The 23,893-nt window shown below is 38.2% G+C and overlaps 1 protein-coding gene across 5 annotated transcripts in view; it reads left to right on the forward strand.

Moving 5' to 3' along the window:
• The window catches only part of FBXO38 (F-box protein 38), a 55,813-nt gene that overhangs the window by 22,133 nt on the left and 9,787 nt on the right, over positions 1 to 23,893 (forward strand). For 3 of the 5 annotated variants that reach the window (XM_058543556.1, XM_058543546.1, XM_058543575.1), the window contains 8 exons: positions 918 to 1,011; positions 2,006 to 2,136; positions 5,523 to 5,693; positions 7,597 to 7,739; positions 8,561 to 8,771; positions 15,514 to 15,633; positions 17,082 to 17,261; positions 18,780 to 19,514. In XM_058543556.1, coding sequence (XP_058399539.1) covers positions 918 to 1,011; positions 2,006 to 2,136; positions 5,523 to 5,693; positions 7,597 to 7,739; positions 8,561 to 8,771; positions 15,514 to 15,633; positions 17,082 to 17,261; positions 18,780 to 19,514 — 1,785 coding nt within the window. The remainder of the gene's footprint in view (positions 1 to 917; positions 1,012 to 2,005; positions 2,137 to 5,522; positions 5,694 to 7,596; positions 7,740 to 8,560; positions 8,772 to 15,513; positions 15,634 to 17,081; positions 17,262 to 18,779; positions 19,515 to 23,893) is intronic. The other 2 variants (XM_058543565.1, XM_058543584.1) reach the window with 2 other exon arrangements.

Below are 23,893 nucleotides of genomic sequence, written 5' to 3' on the forward strand. Positions count from 1 at the left end.
CACTAAAATGACTATGCCTGTGCATGACTAATATGAAAAAGACAATAGTGTTGGCTAGGATGTGGAACAGCAGGACCATTCATAACACTGCTGGTGAGAGTATAAATTGATACAACCACTTTGAAATATTGTTTAGTATCTACTAAAGTTGACCACACACATATCAACAGTTGCATTCCTGGCTTTAAACCCAACAGAAATGCATACATATCTTCACCAGGAGAACTGTTCAAGATTGTTCATAGTAGCACTGTTTATAATAGCCTCAAAATGGAAACAACCCAAATGCCTGTCAGCAATAGCACGGATAATTAAAATGTGGCATATTCATGTAATGGAATACTATGCAGCAATGAGAATGAACAAACTATGGCTATATGCAACAATGTGCATGAATCTCATAAACAAAATAGAAAATTATACATACTGTGTGACTGTATTTATAAACGTTAAAAACAAATCTTTTGTGAAAATTCATTGAGCTCTATGGGTTAATAATTTGTGTACTTTTTTCCTCTGTATTTATGTTTCAAGAACATGAAAAAAAACAGGTGAAGTTAAAGTAATGCTGGTCTCATTTTATATTGGAGGTTCAAACTTTGGCCAGAATAGCAAGATGCTTTCTTTACAATTCCCTCATGAGCTTCTGGCTTTCTGAAAATCCTTACTTAAAAAACTAAATAATTTGGAATAATTTTTGGATGCCATCAGAATGTCTTTTTGGAGTGACAATGTCTGTTTTCATCTCTTTTTAGGAGATGACTAGTAATCATAATTCATCTTGAGATATTTATTTGAATGGAAAAACAAACAGATTTACTTTTAAACAATTATCATCTAGAGTGTGAATAAATGCTTTACTAAAAGTGCTGTGGTCAAACGAAATGCTTATTGTTTTTGTTCCTTTTCTCCCTTAGGTGGTTTTAGAAATTTGCACACTATTGTTTTGGGAGCTTGCAAAAATGCTCTTGAAGTAGATCTTGGTTACCTCATCATCACTGCTGCCCGTAGGTATGTTTCCTCTTCACATGTGTCTTTGTCTTAGAATTGTATGTTTTTTCCTGTTTTATAGAAATCTGGGGGAATGTGTATATGAAATTTGATCGTGCCTTGTTCGGATTTAAAATACAAAGGAGTTGTTTAAATGTCAGTAGGGCATCATTTATTATAGTCTTGTGTTATAATGATAACCAGTTGAGCTGTGCCCCAGACCCAGGAAGCCCTGAAAGGATGTGGTCTCAGAGAAAAGCAGTCAACTATCTAGAAGTGCCTGAGGGTCCAACAGAAGTCAGCATTGGTGCCCTGGTTGATGCAACCCTCTCAGAAACCATTGTTTCAACCTCTGTGGTTTTCTGAATTGTTTTAGTAATTGGTGATATTTGCTATTCAGAAGTCAGTGTTTTAAATCAGCTTTTTCAGAGTCCTGACCTTATAACACCTTTATATTTTTAACATCTTCATATCACTGTATGCCACATTTACTGTTTCCTACATATCGCTTTTACTTTTATAATATTTTATTTGAATTGAATTAAACAGTTTTTCAATTTATTCAAAAATAAAATACTTTCCATCAATAGACTATTAAGAATATAAATAAAACTGTTCCTAAGTTCAAGTAAGTAGGTATTGTTACCTACTATAGTACTATATTCTTTGTTAAAATGAGTCTTAACAGCTAGCATAAAAAAGATATTAAAGAAATACTAGCACTGGATGTAGATTCTTACCTTGACTTAATCAGGTTAAGAAAGTACTAGAAAGGATATAAAATTATTGCCGTATGATTCATTATTATTTAATGTAACTTAATGTACCACCTAAGATGTGCTCACACTTTGCAAAATGCTCCTTTAAATGAATCATCTCTGATATTTTTTAATTGGGGGGGAATTGTTTGCATGTGACACTTTAGTAAGATAAACGTCTTTTAGAGCCTTACATTAGGAAGAACCTTTGATTCTGAGGGCTTTCATTTTACTCTGATATGTATCTCTGTTCATAGGTTACATGAAGTTCGGATCCAGCCTTCCCTAACCAAAGATGGCGTCTTTTCTGCCCTAAAGATGGCAGAGTTGGAGTTCCCGCAATTTGAAACCCTTCATCTGGGATATGTAGATGAGTTTTTGCTGCAGAGTAAGATTTATCCTATTTTATTCCCTAGAATTGCTGTGTGGAACTTACTTGACAAATTGAAACCTGAATTGGGATGTGCCGTATTTTCCTGAATATAAGACAACTTAAAATCTTAGGTGCTGTCACTTCTTGGAAAAGAAACTTTTAATTTAAACTTGAAGTGTCAGTGATTTTTTTTTTCATATTGCCTCTGATTTAGCATATTATAGAAAATATAGTGATTAACATATACCAAAAAAAGATCCTTACCTACATTTGATATTGTCTCCACTTTACTGCCCAAGTTTCTTTCCCATTCTGCTTCATTTTTTTTCACAGAATGTCATCCTTGGTTCCATTTGTTGAATTTGATCTGCCACACTTCTTGAAGCTTTTGATGGTCCTCTCAGATGAGGTCCCATTCCCTGCCCATGCTCTTCATTTCCATAATAAGCCCGCTGGGGGTTCTGGATTTTCCAGATAGTGTGAGCACATGATGGTCAGTATTCATTTAATGACGATTGCTGTGGAAGGCTTGTTCACAGCATTTTTTGGAATGTGTTTACAATTGGGGATTCATTTCTTTGGGTTTGATGCATGTCAGTTCATTATTCAGACTTTTTTCCCACATGATGTTAGACATGCTAGGACATTTCCACCACCAGCATGTTTTTATTTCTGCAAGAATTGGTTTCTTCCCCATGTAAACAAGTCTTCCTTAAACTCTCACTATCGAACCAGATGGCATTTTTTCTTTGGATCTAATTTGCATTGTAGAAGAACATAAGAATGCTTAATTCCTCTGGTCAGGACAGTCCAGGTCAAACAACATGACTGTTGCCCTTTTTCATTTCTAATATATGTCATAATAATAGTTGTTTTGTTGTTTTTACTTTTTGTTTGTTGCAGTTCTCATTAATACAGGGGAAGGATTAAAAAATCAAATCATTATCTTCTATCCAGTTTAACACAGGAATCACTTAATCTATATAGCTTTGAAAAAGATCAGCTTTTCACCAATATAGCTTTAAAATGCTAAACTAGTAGTAATTTCATATAAAATTAATATATTTGATATCAAGCTTTTCTGGTTTTGAATGAGGTTGCTAACATTCTCTGTTTCTACAGTATCTTTGTAGTAACTTAACAAAATTACTAGATTGGTAATTCGTGTTCTGTCTGTAATCTTGTTTTTTGTTCTTCTCAAGATCTCAAAAATTGACAAATTTTGTATCTTCAAGATGGCCACATTTAGGTCCATTGAAAGATTGTCTTTGAGAGTTGTCTTTATAACCAGCTGTTCCCCTGTAGTGTTTCTTTCCCCTCAATACACATTTTCAGTAGGAAAATATTTTGCCTTTTGACTACTATCTTAGACTTTTCAACGTAACTTGTTTCATAGTCTCTTTTATATTTAATAGTCTCTTTAGTTTTGACCTTTTTATAAGCCATTCTTTTCTTCATATTTGTTGCAGTTCACTCGTTTCTGCCATATACATACTTTCCTCTGTTACTCCAAAAACAGCCTAGTATTCTCTGCATCAGAATAGGTGCCAGGTGCCTCTAACAGACTATCTAGAGAAGAGTGAGAGGTCACTGCTTACACTTTTTCACTTCATCTCTTCCTTCGCAGTAATTTAGATTTTGAAGCATCTCTCCAGGAGGTGAGGATGACCCCTGGTAAAACTTGTGTCACCTTTTTTATAAAGGATCTGGCAAAATATAAATAGAAACAGCACCTTTGTCCCACATACATTTATGGTAAAAGTGACAGTGCCAGATTGGGGAAATGTATGTGCTGAAAAGCAGATGCTGCGTATAAGGAATATAAGAAAAGTGACTCAAGGATGAATACTTAGAGAAGGGTTGTTTATGTAGTTTTATCATCTCAGAGCTTCATGTAAAGGTGATAGGGATGTCAAACTCATTAAAAACCAGAAGCAGTATAGAGCAGTTTCTAGTACTGGGGCTTTGAGCACAGGGAGAGAGATGAGATTGAGCCTTCTTAATTTAAGTAACTTGGGCAAGTTACTTAAATCTGTTTTCTCATTTGTTGAATGGAGATAAGACTACTCAAGAAATGGTCTTATCTCCATTTAACAAATGAGAAAACATGGATTTTTATTATTGCAATCTCTAACACTTAGAAAGCATTCAGTAAATGGTAGCTTTTACTTTTAGCTGATGTATGGGCTAAAGAAAAAAGACACAAAAATGAGTCCTAGATGATGTCATCAGTGTTTTAAAGGAGGGTGACAATCAGGAGACCCCCAAGAGCAGGGTGGTAGTCTCAAAGGGGTGAAGGTAAGACATAGATTGGTCATGTTAGGCTGCAGCATTTATGCAGACAGTGCCCAGATTACAGAGTTAAGATTCACCCGATCATAAGGCAAGTTTCGAGTCCAAAGGGCAAGAAAGAGGTTTTTACCAGGAGACTAAAGAAAAATGCTCAGCTAAATTGTAAACAATGGATTTAGGTGAAATCTGCAAGAAATACCAAAAATTGAGATTATAGGAGAGAATCCATGAACTATATGGAAAGTGAAATTGGAAGAGTTTGGAGTAGATTGGTTGTTTTAAACATGTTGTGGGCTAAAAGTATAAACCTCTGTAATGTGCAGGGCATCTTCACCAGAGCAAGCATTTCTTTGTACTTTGTGTCAGTTGATTGCAAGGACTGTGAGAGACATTTATTGAGTTGCTGTATCCCCAGCACCTTGCTGGACATTGAACATGTAACTATAAACTAACTAAATTGCTCATAGTCAGGTGGACCATCCAGAGAGTAAAGGGCAGGCACATGGGAAAAATGATGCTAAAATGGAAGATCCTCTTTTGCTTATACCCACCCCCCTGATCTTTGACGAGACAGTAGGCACTAAAGCCCAGTGGCAGAGAGAGTGGGTGTGTTTGAGTTAGAACTCCACTTTCTGAGGATAGGTACGTATTTACTAACTAATATCATGCACTCTAAAAATGAATCTGCATTCCCAAAGTTTATTCTTCTCTATACGTGGCCACACCTGACTCCAAAAACATGATCCTTATACTGTGGAAGAGTTACACTTTTAAGATTTTATTTTCTTTTAAAAGGTAAAACTAACACTTCACCGTAAGTGTGAACCAATACAATATATCCCTAAGAATTTTTGCTTTCTTTTTTCCTTTTTTAAACAATTGGAAATAATTTTTCCCTACCAGTTGTCCCTTGACTTTTAACATAAATTCTTATTTTGCTACCATTTGTACAGAATACCTAACCTGAAATTGTTCCTGAACCTGAACTTGATTATAGACAGATGACACAGAATGATCAGAGAGTGATCATACTGGATGTTAAGATAAAGAATTGACAACACTCCATGACACTGAGGAATCTTTTTTTTAAAATCGCTTTCTCTTTCTAGGCAGAATGGCTAATGCAGATCTGGTGAAGTATGGTTTGGCTGATGTGGTAGAAAATCCTGGTATCATCACTGATATAGGGATGAAGGCGGTCAATGAAGTTTTTTCCTGTATCAAATATCTGGCAATATACAATTGCCCCCATCTACATAACCCGTACAATTGGATCTCAGGTACTATAGGCTTAAATATGGCTGTATTTTGTTAGTATTGAAATAATATGTATCTTTGTTTTCTGTGTATGGTATAAATTGCATTCCTAATGTGAAATGTAGATATTTTCCATGGATTGTTCATACAAGTTCTGGGAACAAGTTCAGGGAATATAATTCGATAACTGAATTCGAAGTATATTCAGTGCCTCTTTGAACTACTGAAATTCTCTGCCTAGAAATTTGCACTGTCCAGGTTATGAATTCAACTGCCTTGATTCTTATGTATATTTCTATGGGCCAGGCACATAACATTGAGTGTGGGAATTGTTGCCTGGGATATTATAGTAGTTTTCTCTGAATTACCTTCAAATGGCACATCATCTGAAAGAACAAAGTGGGTATATATAAAAAAACTTTAATTAGGTGACATATTAAACATAAACTTGTAGTGAAATGTTCTATTGCCTTAAAGTCCTAGGCTATTTTAGATCTCCCCTCCCCACCTGATCCCTAGTTTAGAAGGACTTTTGCACTTGGTATTTTTCCTTCTGGGTGGAGTTCATATTCCTCCCTGAGGGAATAATATTGTTTGTTTCTCTTAAGGCCCTTCTTAAATACCTAAATTCACAAACCTTTAAATAAATTCAGAGCTAGAGAATTTTCACTGTGACATCCGCTTTAACTAAACCAAGCCCCCCCCCCTCACTGACATCTACAGAACAGACTCCTCTGCTGTCTGAGTTGCCTCACAGGGTTGCTGTAGCTCCTCACATAGCCCGTCTCCAGGCTGTTTTAGGGCTCAGGGCCTCTGCTGAGGTCACTCATTAGAATGGCCATGTCTCACCCACCAGAAGTGGACTTCTATCCATGGCCCAGCTGCACCAAGAAGTTGTTGGGAAATACAAACTTTAGGTTGTAGCAGGTGTGTAGATCACTTATAAAAAATAACATTTATTAGGTTTTTTGGTTTGTTTTCTTAAATACAGAAGAGTATGAAAACAAAAAATAATCCCATCACTCAGAACTCCTGTTAACACTTAAAACTAAAAGTAAGGGCTGGCCCGGTGGCGTAGTGGTTAAGTTGGTGCACTCCACTTTGGCAGCCCAGGTTCGCATCCGAGAGCGGACCTACGCACCACTCATCAAGCCATGCTGTGGCAACATCCCACATACAAAGTGGAGAAAGATTGGCATAGATGTTAGCTCAGGGCTGGTCTTCCTCAAGCAAAAAGAGGAAGATTGCCAACAGATGTTAGCTCAGGGCCAGACTTCCTCATACAAAAAAAAACTAGAAACTAAGAGTAATACGTGCACTTGATAAACAATATCAAACAGTACAGAAAGGTACAAAATGAAAAGTCTCCCCTTCTCAAGGGTAACCATTTACATCCATGGTTTCTTGTATATTCTTCTGGATAGATGATTTTGTACATAGTGTACCCTATATATGTGTAGCGTTTAAAATGATTTATAGATACAAAAAGGACCTTACTATGTCTATACTGTCCTGTAGCTTGTTTTTTGCACTAAGAATATTTTGGAGAGCTTTCCCTATCAGCAAGCATATTCAGTTCTCCTTCACTCTTTTAATAGCTGTATAATGTTCTATTGAATGAGTGCACCAACGTTTCTTTAACTAGTGTCCTATCGTTGAATAGGCATGTAGGTTGTTGAGTGGATCACATTTAAATCAAGGCTGACTTGGTTTCAAGTTAATGATTCCCAAGCCATCTGGTTCTCACAATGAAATTCGGTAAGGAAACATCATAGTTTAGAGTCATCAAGCTTTAGAGATCATAAGATAAGAGAAAAGTTATTTAAAGAAAAAAGATTTGAAAGTCTTTGTGACCTATAGCAAAATACATAGGTAATGGAGAAAGTATTACTTAAATTCTCTCTGGCCATGTCATTTCTTCAACAGACCACTCAAGATGGACTCGATTGGTTGATATCAACTTAGTGCGGTGCCATGCTTTGAAGTTGGACTCTTTCGGTCAGTTTATTGAATTGTTACCCAGCCTGGAGTTTATTTCACTGGACCAGATGTTTCGTGAACCACCCAAAGTAAGCTACATTTGAGAGAGGTTTTGTTGTTTATTTTGATACTCAAGGAAGAAAACAAAACAACCTGAGTGATTTTTTTTCTTTCTAATAATATGCCTTCACACAGTGTTATAATTGGACTTTTTACTTCCAGCCTCGGTGAAGGCATAGGTCATAATAATGCATGGGCTCTTGTTCTCATAAATGAGTACTAAAGGGTCTCCAGAGTAGGAAAAGGAAAAAGTAAGTGGAAAGCTGTCTCCGTCAGTTCTGTAAACTGAAGGTAAGGTAAGAGTGAAGGTGGAAATTTGGGCTAAGACAAAAATTATCACTTGGAGTAAGTAGTTGGGAGATTAAATCTGTAATTAGGAACTCAAAATATAAATAAGGATCAGGAATTTATTTTGGAAATGTTTCACTTTGCTGCTATCTTTTCTATTCAGTTGTATATCCTGGGAAATCTGAGGTTGCCCAGAGGTACAAAATGTTATTTTAAAACTACTTAAGTAAAACTTTATCCTCCCACTCTCACGGGGGAAAGCTCAGGATTTGAGGTCAGAGTGTACTGGGTTTCGAGTCCTAGCTGTACCACTTACTGGTTGTGTGCTTTTGGGTTGATCTCTTCCCATTGTGCATCTCATCATCTGTAAATCAAGACGAATAACACTATCTTACTTGAAGTATTATGAGCCTTAAATGAGGTCCTTTATGCATATGTGAAAGTAGTTCATAAATAAAGTGCTATATAAATATTCTATGTAAAGATGAAATGAAGGACTATTAAAAATGAATTGTTCTATACTAACCCGAATTAATAAGTGTGTGGTGTTGTCTTGCCTTAGGGCTGTGCTCGAGTTGGTCTGAGTGCAGGCACAGGAATTGGGGTTTCCTCGGCCCTTGTTAGCAACCAGAACTCCAATAACGACAATGATAATAATGCCCAGAATAATGCCAACATCCACGACAACAATCACCATCACCCAGATGACTCAGATGAGGAGAACGACTTCCGGCAAGACCTGCAGCCAGGAGAGCAGCAGTTTGCAGCCGACGGTAACCCAGATCTTTTGTGAGCTCCAGATAGAAATGATTTGTACTTTGGATCATATTTCTCTGACTGTTCTATTCCTTTCTCCCCTTATTTCAGTTTGTCAGTGTACACATTGGGGGACCTAGTTGACAAGGCAAATGAAGGGGTAGATGAAATTTGCCTATCTGCTTCCTTCAAAGCTGTCTTTGTGATGTGTCTTGTCCATCATAGAATCTATAAGAGTACTTACAGAATGGGAAGGACTCACAGATGCCATGGGAATTAGGGTACAATGAGCCCTAGAGGCCTGGCTTAAATGAGATTTAACTTTCAGGATTTAGGCAAAGGAGTATCTTTTAATATCTTCCTGACCAATAGATAGGTACATTGAACTTGAGCGTGGGGACCATTTTTGGATGTTCCAAGAACTGAAAAAATGAATACCAGTCATGGGTTAGACATTGTATTGGTCACCTTTCACATACTTTTCATCATCAAGTCTTAACAACCACCCATCAAATTAAGTACATGAGCTAATAAACACCTATTGGGCTTGGCTTATGTAGTTATCCATCCAGTTCTTTAATATTGACTAAACGCCTGCTGTGTGCCAACCCATGTGTTATTAGGCTTCATCTGCTCCTCTGTTGATGAGTGAGGATGGAGTGAAATTTTTTCCTTACCAAATTCTCCAGTTTCCCAGTTGACCCTTAAGAACTGCAGAAGGAATCTCTTCTAGCCATCTTTTTGTTGTTGTCCCTTCACCCGTTCTGTTGGACACAGAAATTAATGAGAAATAGGGTGCACTGATATTATGTAACTGCTTTTATGATGGAAAGCATACTATGTATAGAGCATAATTTCCTTTAGGGTAGCTCTGGTTGTGCAGGTCCTGACCTAAGAATCATCTGTAGGCGTTGTCTTCACTTTCTCACCTCACATGTTCTCCACAGAACTCTCCATTTTGGCTTTTAGCAAAGTCACCAGTGACTCTCTTATGAAAGCTAGTGGTCATTTCTCTTACTTTCATCTTATTTGACATCTCAGCAGCATTTGTCATTGTTGCTCATTTCTGCCTTTCTGAGATATTTTCTTCTCTTAGGCATCTCGGACACCATTTTCCTGGTTTTTCTCCTATCTCACTAGACATGCCTCCTCAGTTTCCTTTGCTTGCACCACCTCCTCTATTCTGCTTTTGTCCTTGATCTCCCTTGTTCTCTCTACACGTTTGCTCCACATGAGCTCATTCAGTCTCATGGCTTCAGTACCAACTATATGCTAATGAATTCTAAACCTTTATTTCTGGCTTTGCTCTTTCTAGTTTGAAGTAGTTGCAGTTATATCCAGCTTCATGTTTTTTATTTCCACATGAGTACTCTTAGGCATTTCAAATTTATGGCTAAATCTCTGCCCGACACCCTCCCCACAAAATACAAAAACAAAAGTGCAGAGCCAGCAGGTGCTAGGGATACAGAAGGTGGAGCGAGGTCAGGTACTCTCTCTTCACCTTGTGACCCAAGTGCCTTATGGTCACTGGCACCATAAGGATCTGGACTTTAGAGGACACAGATCATCCATGGGAAGCTGTTATAGCAGCTGCAGTGCAGAAACTGCTTAAATCCTGTGAACCCAACTGTGGTTGGAGTTGATGTACTGGACAGGTTACAGATTCCACAGGAAAGTTCCATGGCCATAGGCTTCTTAGTACAGAATGGAGAGTACTTTCCATTGTGAAATCACATATTGGTGCAGCAGGGACCAAAACAGGTACAGCAGGGGCCAAAATAGGTGTAAGAACACTGTGTTTAAGAGAGAACAATGCAGCTTAAATCTACTAACATTTGAATCTAAGGTTTTCAGTGGATAAGAGACTTGCATATAAACCAAATACTTGTGGTACAGTATTGTCAAATACGCTATCTTAAAATATTGTCAAATACGCTATCTTAAAATGTTTTTAAAGGCTGAGAAGCAAAGGAATGAGCTACATAAATGCCAAGATTGAAGAATTAAACAGCTTCGACAAGAAGAAGCCTAAAACACCAAAGATGATGGCAGCATTTGTACAGAAATGAAGATTGCTGTAAAACATTAGGTTCCACAGGTCTCTCCGAGTTGGCAATATATTTATTTGTATTTATTATTAGATACATATCAGATTGATTTTTTTATGTTGCTTTTTTTTTTTTTTTGATGAGAAAGATTAGCCCTGAGCTAACTCTATTGCCAATCCTCCTCTTTTTGCTAAGGAAGATGGGCCCTGGGCTAACATCCATGCCCATCTTCCTCTACTTTATATGTGGGACGCCTGCCACAGCATGGTTTGATAAGCGGTGTGTAGATCCACACCTGGGATCTGAACCTCTGAACCCTGAGCCGCCAAAGCAGTGCACGCAAGCTTAACCACTACGCCACTGGGCAGGCCCCAGATTGATTCTTTTAAATAAAAATAAGGAGCTGGAGAAAGGCTTTGTGACTTTAGATCAAAACCAGGAGTGTAAAGAATTCAAATAAAAGAAAGAGAAACAAAAATTTAAAAAAAATTAAAAAGTATAGAGTGATACAGGGATTCAAAATAAAATGGATCAGTGGGTGTTAGTGTTAGTTAAAGTGATGAACATTGATGCCTCCAGTCTTTAGGTGCAAAATTTAACAATATTTTTTAAGTTGCTTTAGTTTAAAATTCGTGTTGACATGTTGACTTTCTTTAATGTAGAATTTTAGAACTTTTCATTCATGGGCCTCTACTTGGTTTTGGAGCAGTCCCAGAATGAAGCACCACCCACTCTTTATTGCCCTGTTGTATTTTACTTCATCAGCTTGCATGAAGTAACTCACTTTAAAAGAAGGGCATTGTGTACTTTTAAAAGCCATTTAATTTGTGTAAGTTAAGTGGCTTTACTTACAAACTACTCTAGTAGCTCATGGTGTTTTTTGGTAAACATTATCATTAAAGTAATATATGACTCCAACAAAAGTATGATTTTGTTGTTTTACAGAGTACTGTATTAATTTACCGAAATTCTGTGATTTGGTAAGGATATTACCTTTATTAGATTTGTTCTCCAAAAGTCTTAAGATTTAGAATGCTTCGTTGTGGGCTAGTTACATTAACTGAAAATGTAAGTTTATCACCTGCATTTTGCAGCACTCTAAAACAGAAGAATCGTTGTTCATATTTTCTAACAATTCACATTTGCCTAAAATAAAATTACCATATGTCAAAATCATGCTTCTGTAATTGCTAAAGTATATTGCCAAATTATTTTAATATAATTACTTTTGAAGTAATTATAACCACAAAGCGTAGTTTTGCCTATACGTCATTTAACTAATTTTCTATCTTGATTTAAAACATAATCCCCCTACTTACTGCTTTTAAAAATAGTGTGCTGCTCCTTTCCCTCACTACCACCCCACAAATTAACTTAAATTAACCACTAAGTGGAATTGCTTTGCAGCTTTTATTTTTGGCAGTAGTTCTCAAACTTGAGTGCATCAGAATCTCCTGGAGGACTTGTTTAAAACACAAGTTGCTGGGCTTCGCCTCAATAAGCGGTTCTGAGTTAGTAGGTTAGGGTGGGGCCAGAGAATGTACATTTCTAATGAGTTCCCAGGTGATGCTGATGCTGCTGGACTGGGACCACACTTTGAGAACCTCTGATTTATGGAAAATCCTTAGTTTTGAAGCCTGAGGGTGAACTACAATGTGAAAAAAATCCCAGTAAATGCATTTTGTTTTATGTTCTGAGGCAGATAATTGTCAACCACTAAATAGTATTTGTGATACTAGAAATTGTTGCATGCAAGTTATTTTGTTAAAATGCAATGAGTTTTCCTTTATTTTACAATGCTTAATGATGGTTATAAATTTCTAATGAGGTTTTATATAAAAGACACCAGTTAAAATGTTTGTAAAATCAGCTCACATCCATTAAGGTTTATGATTATATTTTGTAACAGGATTTTTTTACAGCTGAAATTACATTTCAGCTGAACAAAACATTTGGTAAACATTGATACTAGATTAAAAGATAGCTTAGGTAATTTCTGTAAGTTAAAATTGTTCTGAAAAAGATGTACTGCCCTAATGATAAAATATTTTAAACAAAGAAAAAGATCAAAACCAAGAATCACTTGCACCTTCCCTAGCCCAAAGCTACCACCGTCTCATTTAATTATTGGAGACATAAATTGAAATGTTATCCTTTCTTTACCACCACCTCCCTGCTCTCCACAACATCAAGTCCTTTAGCAAGTCTTGTTGACTGTCTCTAAAACATCTCTCCAATCATTCTCCATTCTTCTTTTCCGTTGTACCACCACAGTACCAGACCTTTTTTACCTAGTGTTTTAATAGCTTTCAAGCTGGTCTCCCTACTTTCTCACTCCACTAAAATTGTTTCTTAGAGCAGCCAGGGCAATCTTTTTAAAACATATGACAGACAACATTGCTCCCTTATTTAAAACTTTCCAGTAGCTTCCCACTGTCTTAGAAAAAAATCCAGTTTCTTGATTCGGGCCATCAAGTGCTACATGATCTGGCCTTTCTTCACCTTGTACTGCTCCCCACCTTGCACACCATGCTTGAACATGCCAAGCTGGCACCTACCATTGCGCTAACTGCTGCGTCTTCTTAGGATGTCCCTCACTCTATCTTTGCATGGCTGACTCTTTCTTGATATTTAGGTCTTAGCTTAAATGTTAATCTTAGAGATGTCTTCCCTTAACACCTTATTATTTTTTTTATTGAAGGATAATTGACATATAACATTGTATTAGTTTGAGGTATACAACATAATGATTCAATATTTGTATATGTTGCAAAATGATCACCATGATAAGTCTAGTAAACATCTGTCACCATATATCATTACAAAATCTTTTTTTTCTTGTGATGAGAATTTTTAAGCCTCAGTTTCTAAGCCTCAGTTTCCTCAACTGCAAAAATGAGACTAGTAATAATGTCCTCATAAGATGGCTGTAAGAGATAAATAAGATAATGTATATAAAAGTATTTAGCATAGAGCCTGACCTAGAGTATGTACACATTAATTACTGACGGTTCATAATTGTTCATAAGAATTGAATGAAAGAAGAAAATTGATTGGCTTTTATAAGGAAGGTTTCTAGGCAAGGTCAGTCCTCATTTTGGCACTAAATGAAATGTAGATACTAAAGGCTAGAGCTGGGCAAGAAATTGGGATGTGAGACCAAACTTAAGTGGGGAATGTGCTGTTCTGTATATTCCCATTGTGTCCATGAAATCTCGGACCTTGCTACTGTATATTCTAGTGGCATTTACCTGAATGGTGTCTTTCTAGCTTAATCATATTTTGCCTTGTTTTGTTAACTCTATGAATTTGTCTTGTCTCCTTAAGTAAATTCTTTTTTTTTTAAGTAGTTTTTTCCTTTTTTATTTTATTTTTTCTGAGAAAGATTGGCCCTGAGCTAATATCCGATGCCAGTCCTCCTCTTCTTTTTGCTGATGAGGAAGACTGGCCCTGGGCTAACATCTGTGCCCATCTTCCTCTACTTTATATGGGACGCTGCCACAGCATGGCTTGACAAGCAGTGTATCGGAGCGCACCTGGGATCCGAACCTGTGAACCCCTGGCCCCCGAAGCGGAGCACTTATACTTAACCACTATGCCATTGGGCTGGCCCCTTCTTAAGTAAATTCTTTAGTTCTTTCAGGAACAGGATCTTGTTTTCTCTTTTGTTGGTTTATTCATTTCATTCACATGATTGGGTGGGGTATTTCCCAGCAGTAGTTATCAAGCATCCCTAGGCATTGAGGATGTAGTACTGAACAGGGTAGATACAGTCTCTGCTGCCCTCTGGAGTGTGCCCGAGCCATAGATGTGAAGGATAGTAGCGGTGTTGTCCTAACTCAAACTGAGATCAGACACATAGGCTTAGGGAATAAGACAGTGGATAGAGTACCTTGAATACTGACTTGAGGGATTTGGATTTAATCTTGTAAAAAGCTGACAAAGCTGGGAATTATTTTATTTAGGTCCTCTTGGAAAAGTGACCATTTTATCTTCCGAAGGTAGAGTAAACTGATTGAAGCTTATCAGTCTGAAATTGTTCACTGTGCTTATCCTCTGGAAAAATATAAATCAAATCATATGTCCCCATTCAGTGATAGGCACTGTAATGAAGACTTCAATGCAAATAAAAATTTTGAGTGATATTAAAATGTTAAAAATGTACTTAGTGTGTTTGTTAATTATCCTTGCCACACATTAGCCAAAAATGATACCATAGCCTCTACCGAGTACGAAAAGAAACGTACAGTTTGAGCTTGCCTGCCCAGTACATCCTGCTTTAGCTGGCACATACTACAAGACTAATTGCTTATAAGATGATCATAAGGTCTTCCAGTAGCTGGCTCTCACTACCTTCAAGCAAATAGCTTAGAGGGAGACAAACAATTGCCTCATACAGCCATCCCTGGTAACATCTTCAGGAATGGACATGGTGCTCTCTTCTCTCAGCTGTGTGCCTTTCTCTCTGCTTTCCTCTTACAGTGATGGAATTTCTCCACCAAGTAGTCCTTTCCCATCCGTGATTTCCTCTCGTATAGAATAATTGGACACTTCTTGTTAATGTCTGTCTATTGAAGCACAATGCTATTTTTCCAGAGTGGGCCTAGTAATCACAGGGCTGTTCATTTCTCAGAGCTGTCACAGTTTTGCCTGCCATTGTGGTTTTTTTTAGACCTCTTCTGGTCTTACTTTGTGTTTATTTTTGTTTAAGCATTGAATGAGATGGAAGACATGGTGCAAGAAGACGGAGAGGTGGTGGCTGAGAGTGGACGTGAGATACCAGCTCACAGCCAGGCGGTTATTCCTGTGGATGTCGATGAGGAACAAGCAGGTAATCACGTAGTTTCCTGTATTCACGGTTCTGAAATCTAGGGCCTGACTCTAATGAAGAAAGTAAAACACTGAGAATGATTATTTTTTTGACATTACAGCTAATGGTTTGTTATATGCTTTTTATTATTGAGGCCTTATGATATTGTTGTTCTCCTTGCTGCATGTGTATGTATGGGTGTGTGTGTATATATATATATCTAATTAAAGTTTGGTTTTGATTTTTTTTTAACTGCAGCAATAACTCCTCTTTCTATATTGGTGTATGCACCTGTGTGTTTGTGTGTGTATAGAGAAAGAAAGCGCTCAAATTGTTGATGGGAAAATAAATAACCTGATCAAATATTCTGCTTGTCCTCTCCCATCATTTTGGTGGGGATGAGGAGCAGTAGAGAAGTTGATCTGGTTTAGTAAACAGACCAAGATCTAGTCTCCATTTGCCATTGGGTGACTTATGGCACACTGTAGAGTCATAAGGCCTTTAAAGATTACCTAATACAAGCCTTCATTTTACAAATGGGGAAACCAATATTCTTTCAGAAATTTGAATGATTTGCTCAAGACCACTTAGCTGGTGATGAAGGGACAGAATTGAGATTAGAATCTAGTTTTCTCACTCTTAGTCTGATGGAATGCTACCTTGTCTTTGAATTGAAAATATCTTTACCCTTGTTTTAAGTGTTTTACAGATGCAGTCACTTACTCAACAAATATTTATTGAGTGCCTACCCTGTGCCAGGCATTGTACAATGTGACAGGAAAAAGACAGGCAATGTTCCTTGGAGCGTTACATTTTATTGATGGAGTGAATATCAGTCACTTGTCAGAGAGAATTGATTCATAAGAGCTAAAGGTTTACAATGTACACTGCCAAGTAGATACAACATTTTTTACATAAATATAAATACTCGAATAACCAGACCATAGCATGCATCTAGCCTTTCAGGAATGTGTCTGCTACAGCCAATGAGATAGACCTATACTCAGTTAAGAACAGAGAGAGTTCTCACCAGTCCCACAGGTGTCTGAGGTTCATCTTCATTTGCTTTGCCTTCATTTATACATTTACAAAATTGGGAAAATATTTAGTTTATTTTTTAAATGATTATTATGACTGTGATTTTGATTATTTTTAGGATGATTTATGTGACTTTTTCCAATAGTAAAGGTCCTGAAGTGGGGGATACCATATGGTCATCTGTTTTAATTTGCCTTTAGAAATGTATAATATTGGTCGGCATATTAATCATACCTAATGTTTACATAATGCTTTAGAGGTCAAATACTTTCACAGTATCTCATCCAAGTATATATTCCATTAGAACGAGTGATGAGGGAGGCTACATAGAGCTAAAGTGTTTCTGTGATCCCAGATCCCTGGATACAGCGCTTTGAGTGGGAGCCTTTCTTCTGCAAAAAATAACTTTTGGTCTGTGCTTTTTGTTTTAGGACCCAGTGGTCTTCAGCGTGTAGTAAAACCAACCCCAATTACTGTTCATGATTCAGAGAGTGATGATGAGGAGGACAGTCTGGAACTCCAAGAAGTCTGGATTCCTAAGAATGGTGCTCGGCGTTACTCTGAGCGTGAGGAAAAAATCGGAGAGTCATTGCAGTCCAGGGAATTGTCAGGTGAGAGATTATGTCTTACTCTGACCCCATTCAGTGGGAGTCCTCATGAGAACTCACAGACTTGGCCTTTATATAATGTGTCCCTACCTCAACTTGGGGTGTAGTTAACATTCGTTACGAAATGTGACAGGGGGCAAGAAAGGCAGTAGCCCAAGTGAGAGGGAATTCTGAGTGATGCTGTTGAGAGCAAGTGTAGCAGAGGGAAATATCGTGGAATCAGGGCCCGAGGAAAAGAAGACAGGAGCATTGTGAGCCCCACGCTGCAGGCTTTAGGAAGGTGTGGCATCAGGGCATCAGGGATTAGCAAGAGGCCTGTGCCTCATGTAAGGATGACTGAGGCATCCAGAGCAGTGAGAAAACAGCCTTTGCCCAGGTGCTCATCTGTCCAGTGTGCTGAGCCAATGATGTGGCTAGTTGTGCTTGAGGGAGTCCTCAAGTCTGTTCTTAGAAACCTCTGCCTCCCTTTAAATCTAGTCAACAGCCTTCTGCCTTTGTCCTCACCAAGAAATTAGAATTCTCTTAACTTTTAGGTTCATGCTTCTTCCTTGTCTTTCCTTCTCCTCTGTTTCTCAGAACTATGTGCTTACCACTTTTCAGCAAAAGATGAGATTTTTTTTAATTGTCCACTCGTTTTTTCTTGGGTACCTTACTCCTTAGTATGTTTGAATGTTCAGTATACATTTAACACTGAACCTGAAATATATATACACTTCTGTATATGGAAAGCTCAATTGTTTAGACTTGGAATAACTTACTAACTGACTGATTACTCAACTCTTACTTTATTCCTGTTAAAAATTCAGATATCTTTACACTGTGGTTGAAAGGAGCTTTTATGGAAACTGAAATTTAGGAAAAGTAATGTGACCAGCTAACTTAAACCTAAAACGTCCTAGAAAGTTTACTTTCTGAATTTAGAAGCTAGATCATCTGTCAGCCAGACAAAACCTTATTTGTTTAAATATTCCTTTATATATTCATTGAGCCTTACTGTGCCCCAGGTACTGTGTTAGGTACTGTGAGGGATAGAGAGATGAGTAAGTCATGGTTGATCTCTAGGGAACCTCTAGTCTGGTTAAAGAGTCAGATCAGAAACATCAATAATAATATTACAGGGCATATACTGCAGTGGCTTTGGAGTGGGGGTGCAGAAGAGATTGAACAGAAGTCCAAAGCTGAAGAATTAGTGGGAGCAAAAGCCCCCAGGTGGTAGGGCAGGGATATATTCAGAGAAGAGTTTGGGCTGGAGTGTAGAATGTATATAGAGGGGACCAGAAGAGAAAGTTAGTTTGTAATTAGATCATGGTGAGCATTGAAGACTGAGCTAAGGAGTATAAACCAGGTGGGCATGAGGGAGCCATAGAGAATTTTTGGGCAGCTCAGTGATGTTGTCACCATTATACTTCAGGAAAATTAGTGTTCACTATTTCCTGTTCCAAATTTACTCTTGCCTTTTGTCCAGAATTTGTACTGAAATCTTTTCTTTTCCTCGGGCCATTCTTCTTTTTCTATAAGCAGTAAGTGGAAAAGGCAAGACTCCACTTCGAAAGAGGTACAACTCCCATCAGATGGGCCAGTCGAAGCAGTTTCCCCTCGAGGAAAGCAGCTGTGAGAAAGGCTGTCAGGTCACCAGTGAGCAGATCAAAGCCGATATGAAAGCAGCTAGGGATATTCCTGAAAAGAAAAAAAACAAGGATGTTTATCCCAGCTGCAGCAGCACCACCGCCAACACAGTGGGAAACTCCAGCTCACACAGCACTGCTTCTCAAAGTCCCGACTTTGTAAGGACGGTGAACAGCGGCGGCTCTTCCGAGCCTAGCCCTACAGAAGTGGATGTGTCCAGGCAGTGTGTCTGCTCCCCCGGTGGGTCAGAGGACTCTGAGGCCATGGAGGAGGGAGATGCAGAGAGTTCTGTCTGCCCCAGATGCTGCTGTCACAGGCCCCAGGAATCCCAAAGGAGAACTAGCAGGTGTTCTGATGAGGAACGTCCTTCAACCAGCCGAGCCTGTGTTGTGAATGGCCCGGATGGTACGAGATCCGCCTTTTCCTTTAGGACTCTGCCACAAGGGGGGTCTTCAGGCCCATCACATGATGAGAGGACTAATGGGAGTGGCTCTGGGGCTACAGGTGAGGACAGGAGGGGGAGCTCCCAGCCTGAGAGCTGTGACGTGCAGTCTAATGAAGACTACCCTCGGAGGCCCCTAACAAGGGCCAGGAGCAGACTCTCCCATGTACCGCTGGTATCTGAGTCAGGTATGACAATGCTGCCAGGATTAGCAATTGCAGGTTAGGACTTGAGAAGGGCGTTAGCTCGTTCCATAAGTTTTCTGATATAAAGCCAGTTTGACAAATTGAATTCTATGTTGGGGTTCTATGATCATACAGATTTTGAACTAATTTTCAGCATGGGGAGGGTGGTGGGGAAGCATGCAAAACAGCTTGTAAAACATCCAACTGAGAAAAACTCAGATAGTTAAGCTTCTAAGAAAAATATAATTGTGTATCTTGACCCTAAATACAATACTGATTCTGATGTCTAAGTCCCAATAGATAAACTCTGCTCCCATCCCATACTTGGGAAAGTCTTAACTCTTAGTGAAGTTTTAAACCTTAGCCAAAAGGTAAGGACCTAAAGTTCCTGGGGCTGGGGGAACATATATGGGTATGCCCCTATAGCTGCCTCTACAGTACTTAGTAATTTTTTCTGAAGTCTAGTTTTGCTTCCAGTTAGGTTTGCCAGGAGATAAGCAGGTAAGTCAGTAGAGTAGCTGAGAGTTATTTTGGTGAAGGTACATTCAAGACATATATATCCATATAAATCTCATTAATAGTATTTATAATGTGTATGCCAAGGCATTGGGTTGGGTGGGGGGTAAACACATTTCTTTTTTTTTTTTCCTGCTGAGGAAGATTGGCCCTGAGTAACATCCGTTGCCAATCTTTCTCTTTTTGCTGAGGAAGATTAGCCCTGAGCTAACATCTGTGCCCATCTTCCTCTATTTTGTATGTGGGATGCTGCCACAGCATGGCTTGATGAGCAGGGTATAGGTCCACGCCCAGTATTCAAACCTGCGAACCCTGGGCCGCTGAAGTGGAGCTTGTGAACTTACCACTACGCCACTGGGCCAGGCCCAAGCACATTTCTTAACCATAGTTCTGTTTATATTTCTGACCTTATTTTTGAGTAATCTCTCCTGCCTTTATTGTCATGAATACCTGTCAATGTATATTGATATATTTTAATTTTCTCCATCTCAATTTTTAAATCTTAAAATCAGCCCCAGAACATAGAGTCAGTGCTTTTTTTTTTTTTTTTCTTTTTTTTTTTTGTGAGGAGATCAGCCCTGAGCTAACATCAGCCAATCCTCCTCCTTTTTTTTTTGCTGAGGAAGACGGCCCTGGGCTAACAGCGGTGCCTATCTTCCTCCACTTTATATGGGACGCCGCCACAGCATGGCTTACCAAGCAGTGCGTCGGTGCGCGCCCGGGATCCGAACCAGCGAACCCCGGGCCGCCGCAGCGGAGCGCGCGCACTTAACCGCTTGCGCCACCGGGCGGGCCCGAGTCAGTGCTTTTTTTATATACTAAATAGAGCTGATTGAATCATGTGGAGTTAAACTAACAAAAATAAGCTTTCGTAAGGTAAATATGAGACCTTAATTATTTATGTGCTTGGGCTGGCCCCGTGCCATAGTGGTTAAGTGTGCACACTCCGCTGCTGGTGGCCCGGGTTCGGATCCCGGGCACGCACCGACGCACTGCATGTCAGGCCATGCTGTGGCGGCGTCCCACATAAAGTGGAGGAAGATGGGGCACGGATGTTAGCTCAGGGCCAGTCTTCCTCAGAAAAAAGAGGAGGATTGGCATGGATGTTAGCTCAGGGCTGATCTTCCTGACAAAAAAAAAATTATTTATGTGCTTATATCACATCATAGTAGTATAAACTCATTAAAATACGTTTTATTTGAAGATTTTATTATGCTTTGCAAACACTAGTTCTGCCATATGATAAAAATACTTTTCCCAGCTTGAATTTTAATTGTTTTATGATACCTTTTTTTATACATAACATAAAATTTACCATTGTTAACCATTTTGAAGTGTACAGGTCATTGGCATTAAATGCGTTCATACTGTTGTGCAACCATCACCACCATCCATCTGAACTTTTTCATCATCCCAAACTGCAACTCTGTACCCATTAAACAGAAACTCCCCAGGCTGGCCCGGTGGCATAGCGGTTAAGTACACGTGCTCCGCTGCGGCAGCCTGGGGGTTCTCGGGTTTGGATCCTGGGCGTGTACCAATGCACCGCTTGTCAAGCCATGCTGTGGCTGCGTGCCATATAAAGTGGAGGAAGACGGGCACGGATGTTAGCCCAGGGCCAATCTTCCTCAGCAAAAAGAGGAGGATTGGCACGGGCTGTTAGCTCAGGGCTTGTCTTCCTCACACACACACACAAAAAAGAAACTCCCCATTATGACACCTTTTGTTGCACAGTTTTTCACATTTGTAGAGTCAGATCTACATGTTTACCTTTGTGATTTCTTTATTTTTATGCTGTGGAAGGCCTTCCCTATGCCTGGTTCAGATAATTGTTCACATCTTCTCATTCTTTTTTTCATTTATTTATTTATTTTAGTTCTTTATTTTAATCTGTGGAAACTAACTTCATTTTTTTATTCCAAATTGTCACCAAGTTGTCTCAGTACTGTTTATTGACATCCTTTCTCCTGTCATTTTGAAACACTCTTTGATCATGTACCTGAGATAGACTTAGGTTTATCTCTGGGCATTCTATTCTACTCCAGTGTTCTGTTTCATTATTCTTTCTCAAAATTTGCTTCGCTAATCATGCATTTATCATTTATTTTTATAGTGGTATTTTATAATAATTTTTTCAAGCTCCAAAAGCAAATCTTCTGGGTTTTTGTTTGGAATTCCATTACGTTGATCAACGGAAAAGCTAATTGTCATTCTTACAGCATTGAGTCTTCCTATTTAGGGACTGTCTTGTCTCCCTTTTGTCTTATGTCTCTTGGTAAAGGTTTATAGTTGTTATTGTTTGGGGGGTTTTTGTTTTGTTTTGTTTACTATAGATCCTTCATATTAACCATAGGGGGTTTTGACTTCTTTTTTGCCTTATGTTCCGCTAGCCCCTTTACCATTTCCTCTGACTTGTTTAGTGACTAGAACTTTTTCTTAGGTTAAATAATTCCCTAGAATTAAAAAAAAAATCTCATTTATGTAGTGTTTTTTACTTTTTTTGGTAAATTGCATCTGTCATCTGGTGACTTTTTTTTCAATTTGAGAAGATTTCTAATGTATGTAGCTAATGTGTGTTAGTAGGCAAATTATTTCTTAATATTTTTTAAACAATACAAATGTCCATTTACTTTCAGTAACAGTTATTCTGGAGAAATGTCAAAGTACTGATTTTTAACATTATCTGGATCTCTTTTAGAAAGAAGAACAAGTTATTTGGGTGGCTTTCAACTTGTTGTTTTTAATCTAGCGTGTTTTTGATATCTATTGGCCATTCTGCTTTAAAAGTTTTAAGGAGAAAAATCCCAACTAATAAATCCCAACTAATAAAGGAACAAACTTGATTGAGTGTTATGGACTTTTTTAAATCACTTCAGAGAAAACATTTGAATTTTTTTATTTGGTTTTCAATTTATGGCCTTATGTAGTGTTAAAACCATGTTAGAAGGTAATGTAGTTATTTGTCTTGTGAATTCCTATTTGGGGAATAAATGCCTATAAGTTGTTGTTTTTAACCTCACTGTATAATTCTTTATAAAATAAATATTGCAAAAATAACTAATGGGATTTTCAAAGAATAGCATTTAAGGTTAATATGGTATGGTTCTCATAAATACTAACCTCTTTCCCTGACACCCCAAGACTGGATTGGTCTACTTTTCTGTATTTCTATAGCACCTTCTACACCAGTGTTAACTGCACCATGTTGTAATTCCATGTTTTACTATCTTTCCAATAGACTCTGAGCTCCATGAGGGCAGGGACAGTGTCTACTTGTTTGCCATTATATTCCCAGCTTCTAGCACAGTGTCTTACACGGTATTATGGGGCTCAGTGAATAATTGTGAACTTAATAAGTGGAACTTAATAACCATCATATAAGGTATGTTGATGCTGATGGATGTATGAAATCACTAAGAATTGCCCCCAAACAAAAAGGGAGGCATGAGAAAATAACCAACACAATGAACTGTTTTCCTTCTACATTGGGAAACCTTTGTTTTTCAAGGTTATCTACATATAAAGTATGACTTAGGTTTATAACTTTTCTTAGAAAATATAAATTGCCAATTTGGGCAATTGGGCAACTCTGGAGAGCAGGAAATTTAACTTTGAACCCCATATTTCTGATCAGTTAAAGAGGAGGGGAGAGAGCAATCGAGGAAGGTGAGAAGTTTGAAAATTGGATCAGAAAAGGAAGATGCTAAAGAAGATTTTTATTTGAAAACTATCGTGAAGGAATGGAAAAAGACCTTTTTTTGTTTTTGTTTTTTGTTTGTTTTTATTTTTGTGGTACTGAGAGAGGGAACCAGGACCTATTATTGGTTGTAACAGGTGTGTGAATTTTGGCTGTCATGTGAAATGTG

The sequence above is a fragment of the Diceros bicornis genome, chromosome 1, assembly GCF_020826845.1.
Source record: "Diceros bicornis minor isolate mBicDic1 chromosome 1, mDicBic1.mat.cur, whole genome shotgun sequence".
NCBI lineage: Eukaryota > Metazoa > Chordata > Mammalia > Perissodactyla > Rhinocerotidae > Diceros > Diceros bicornis.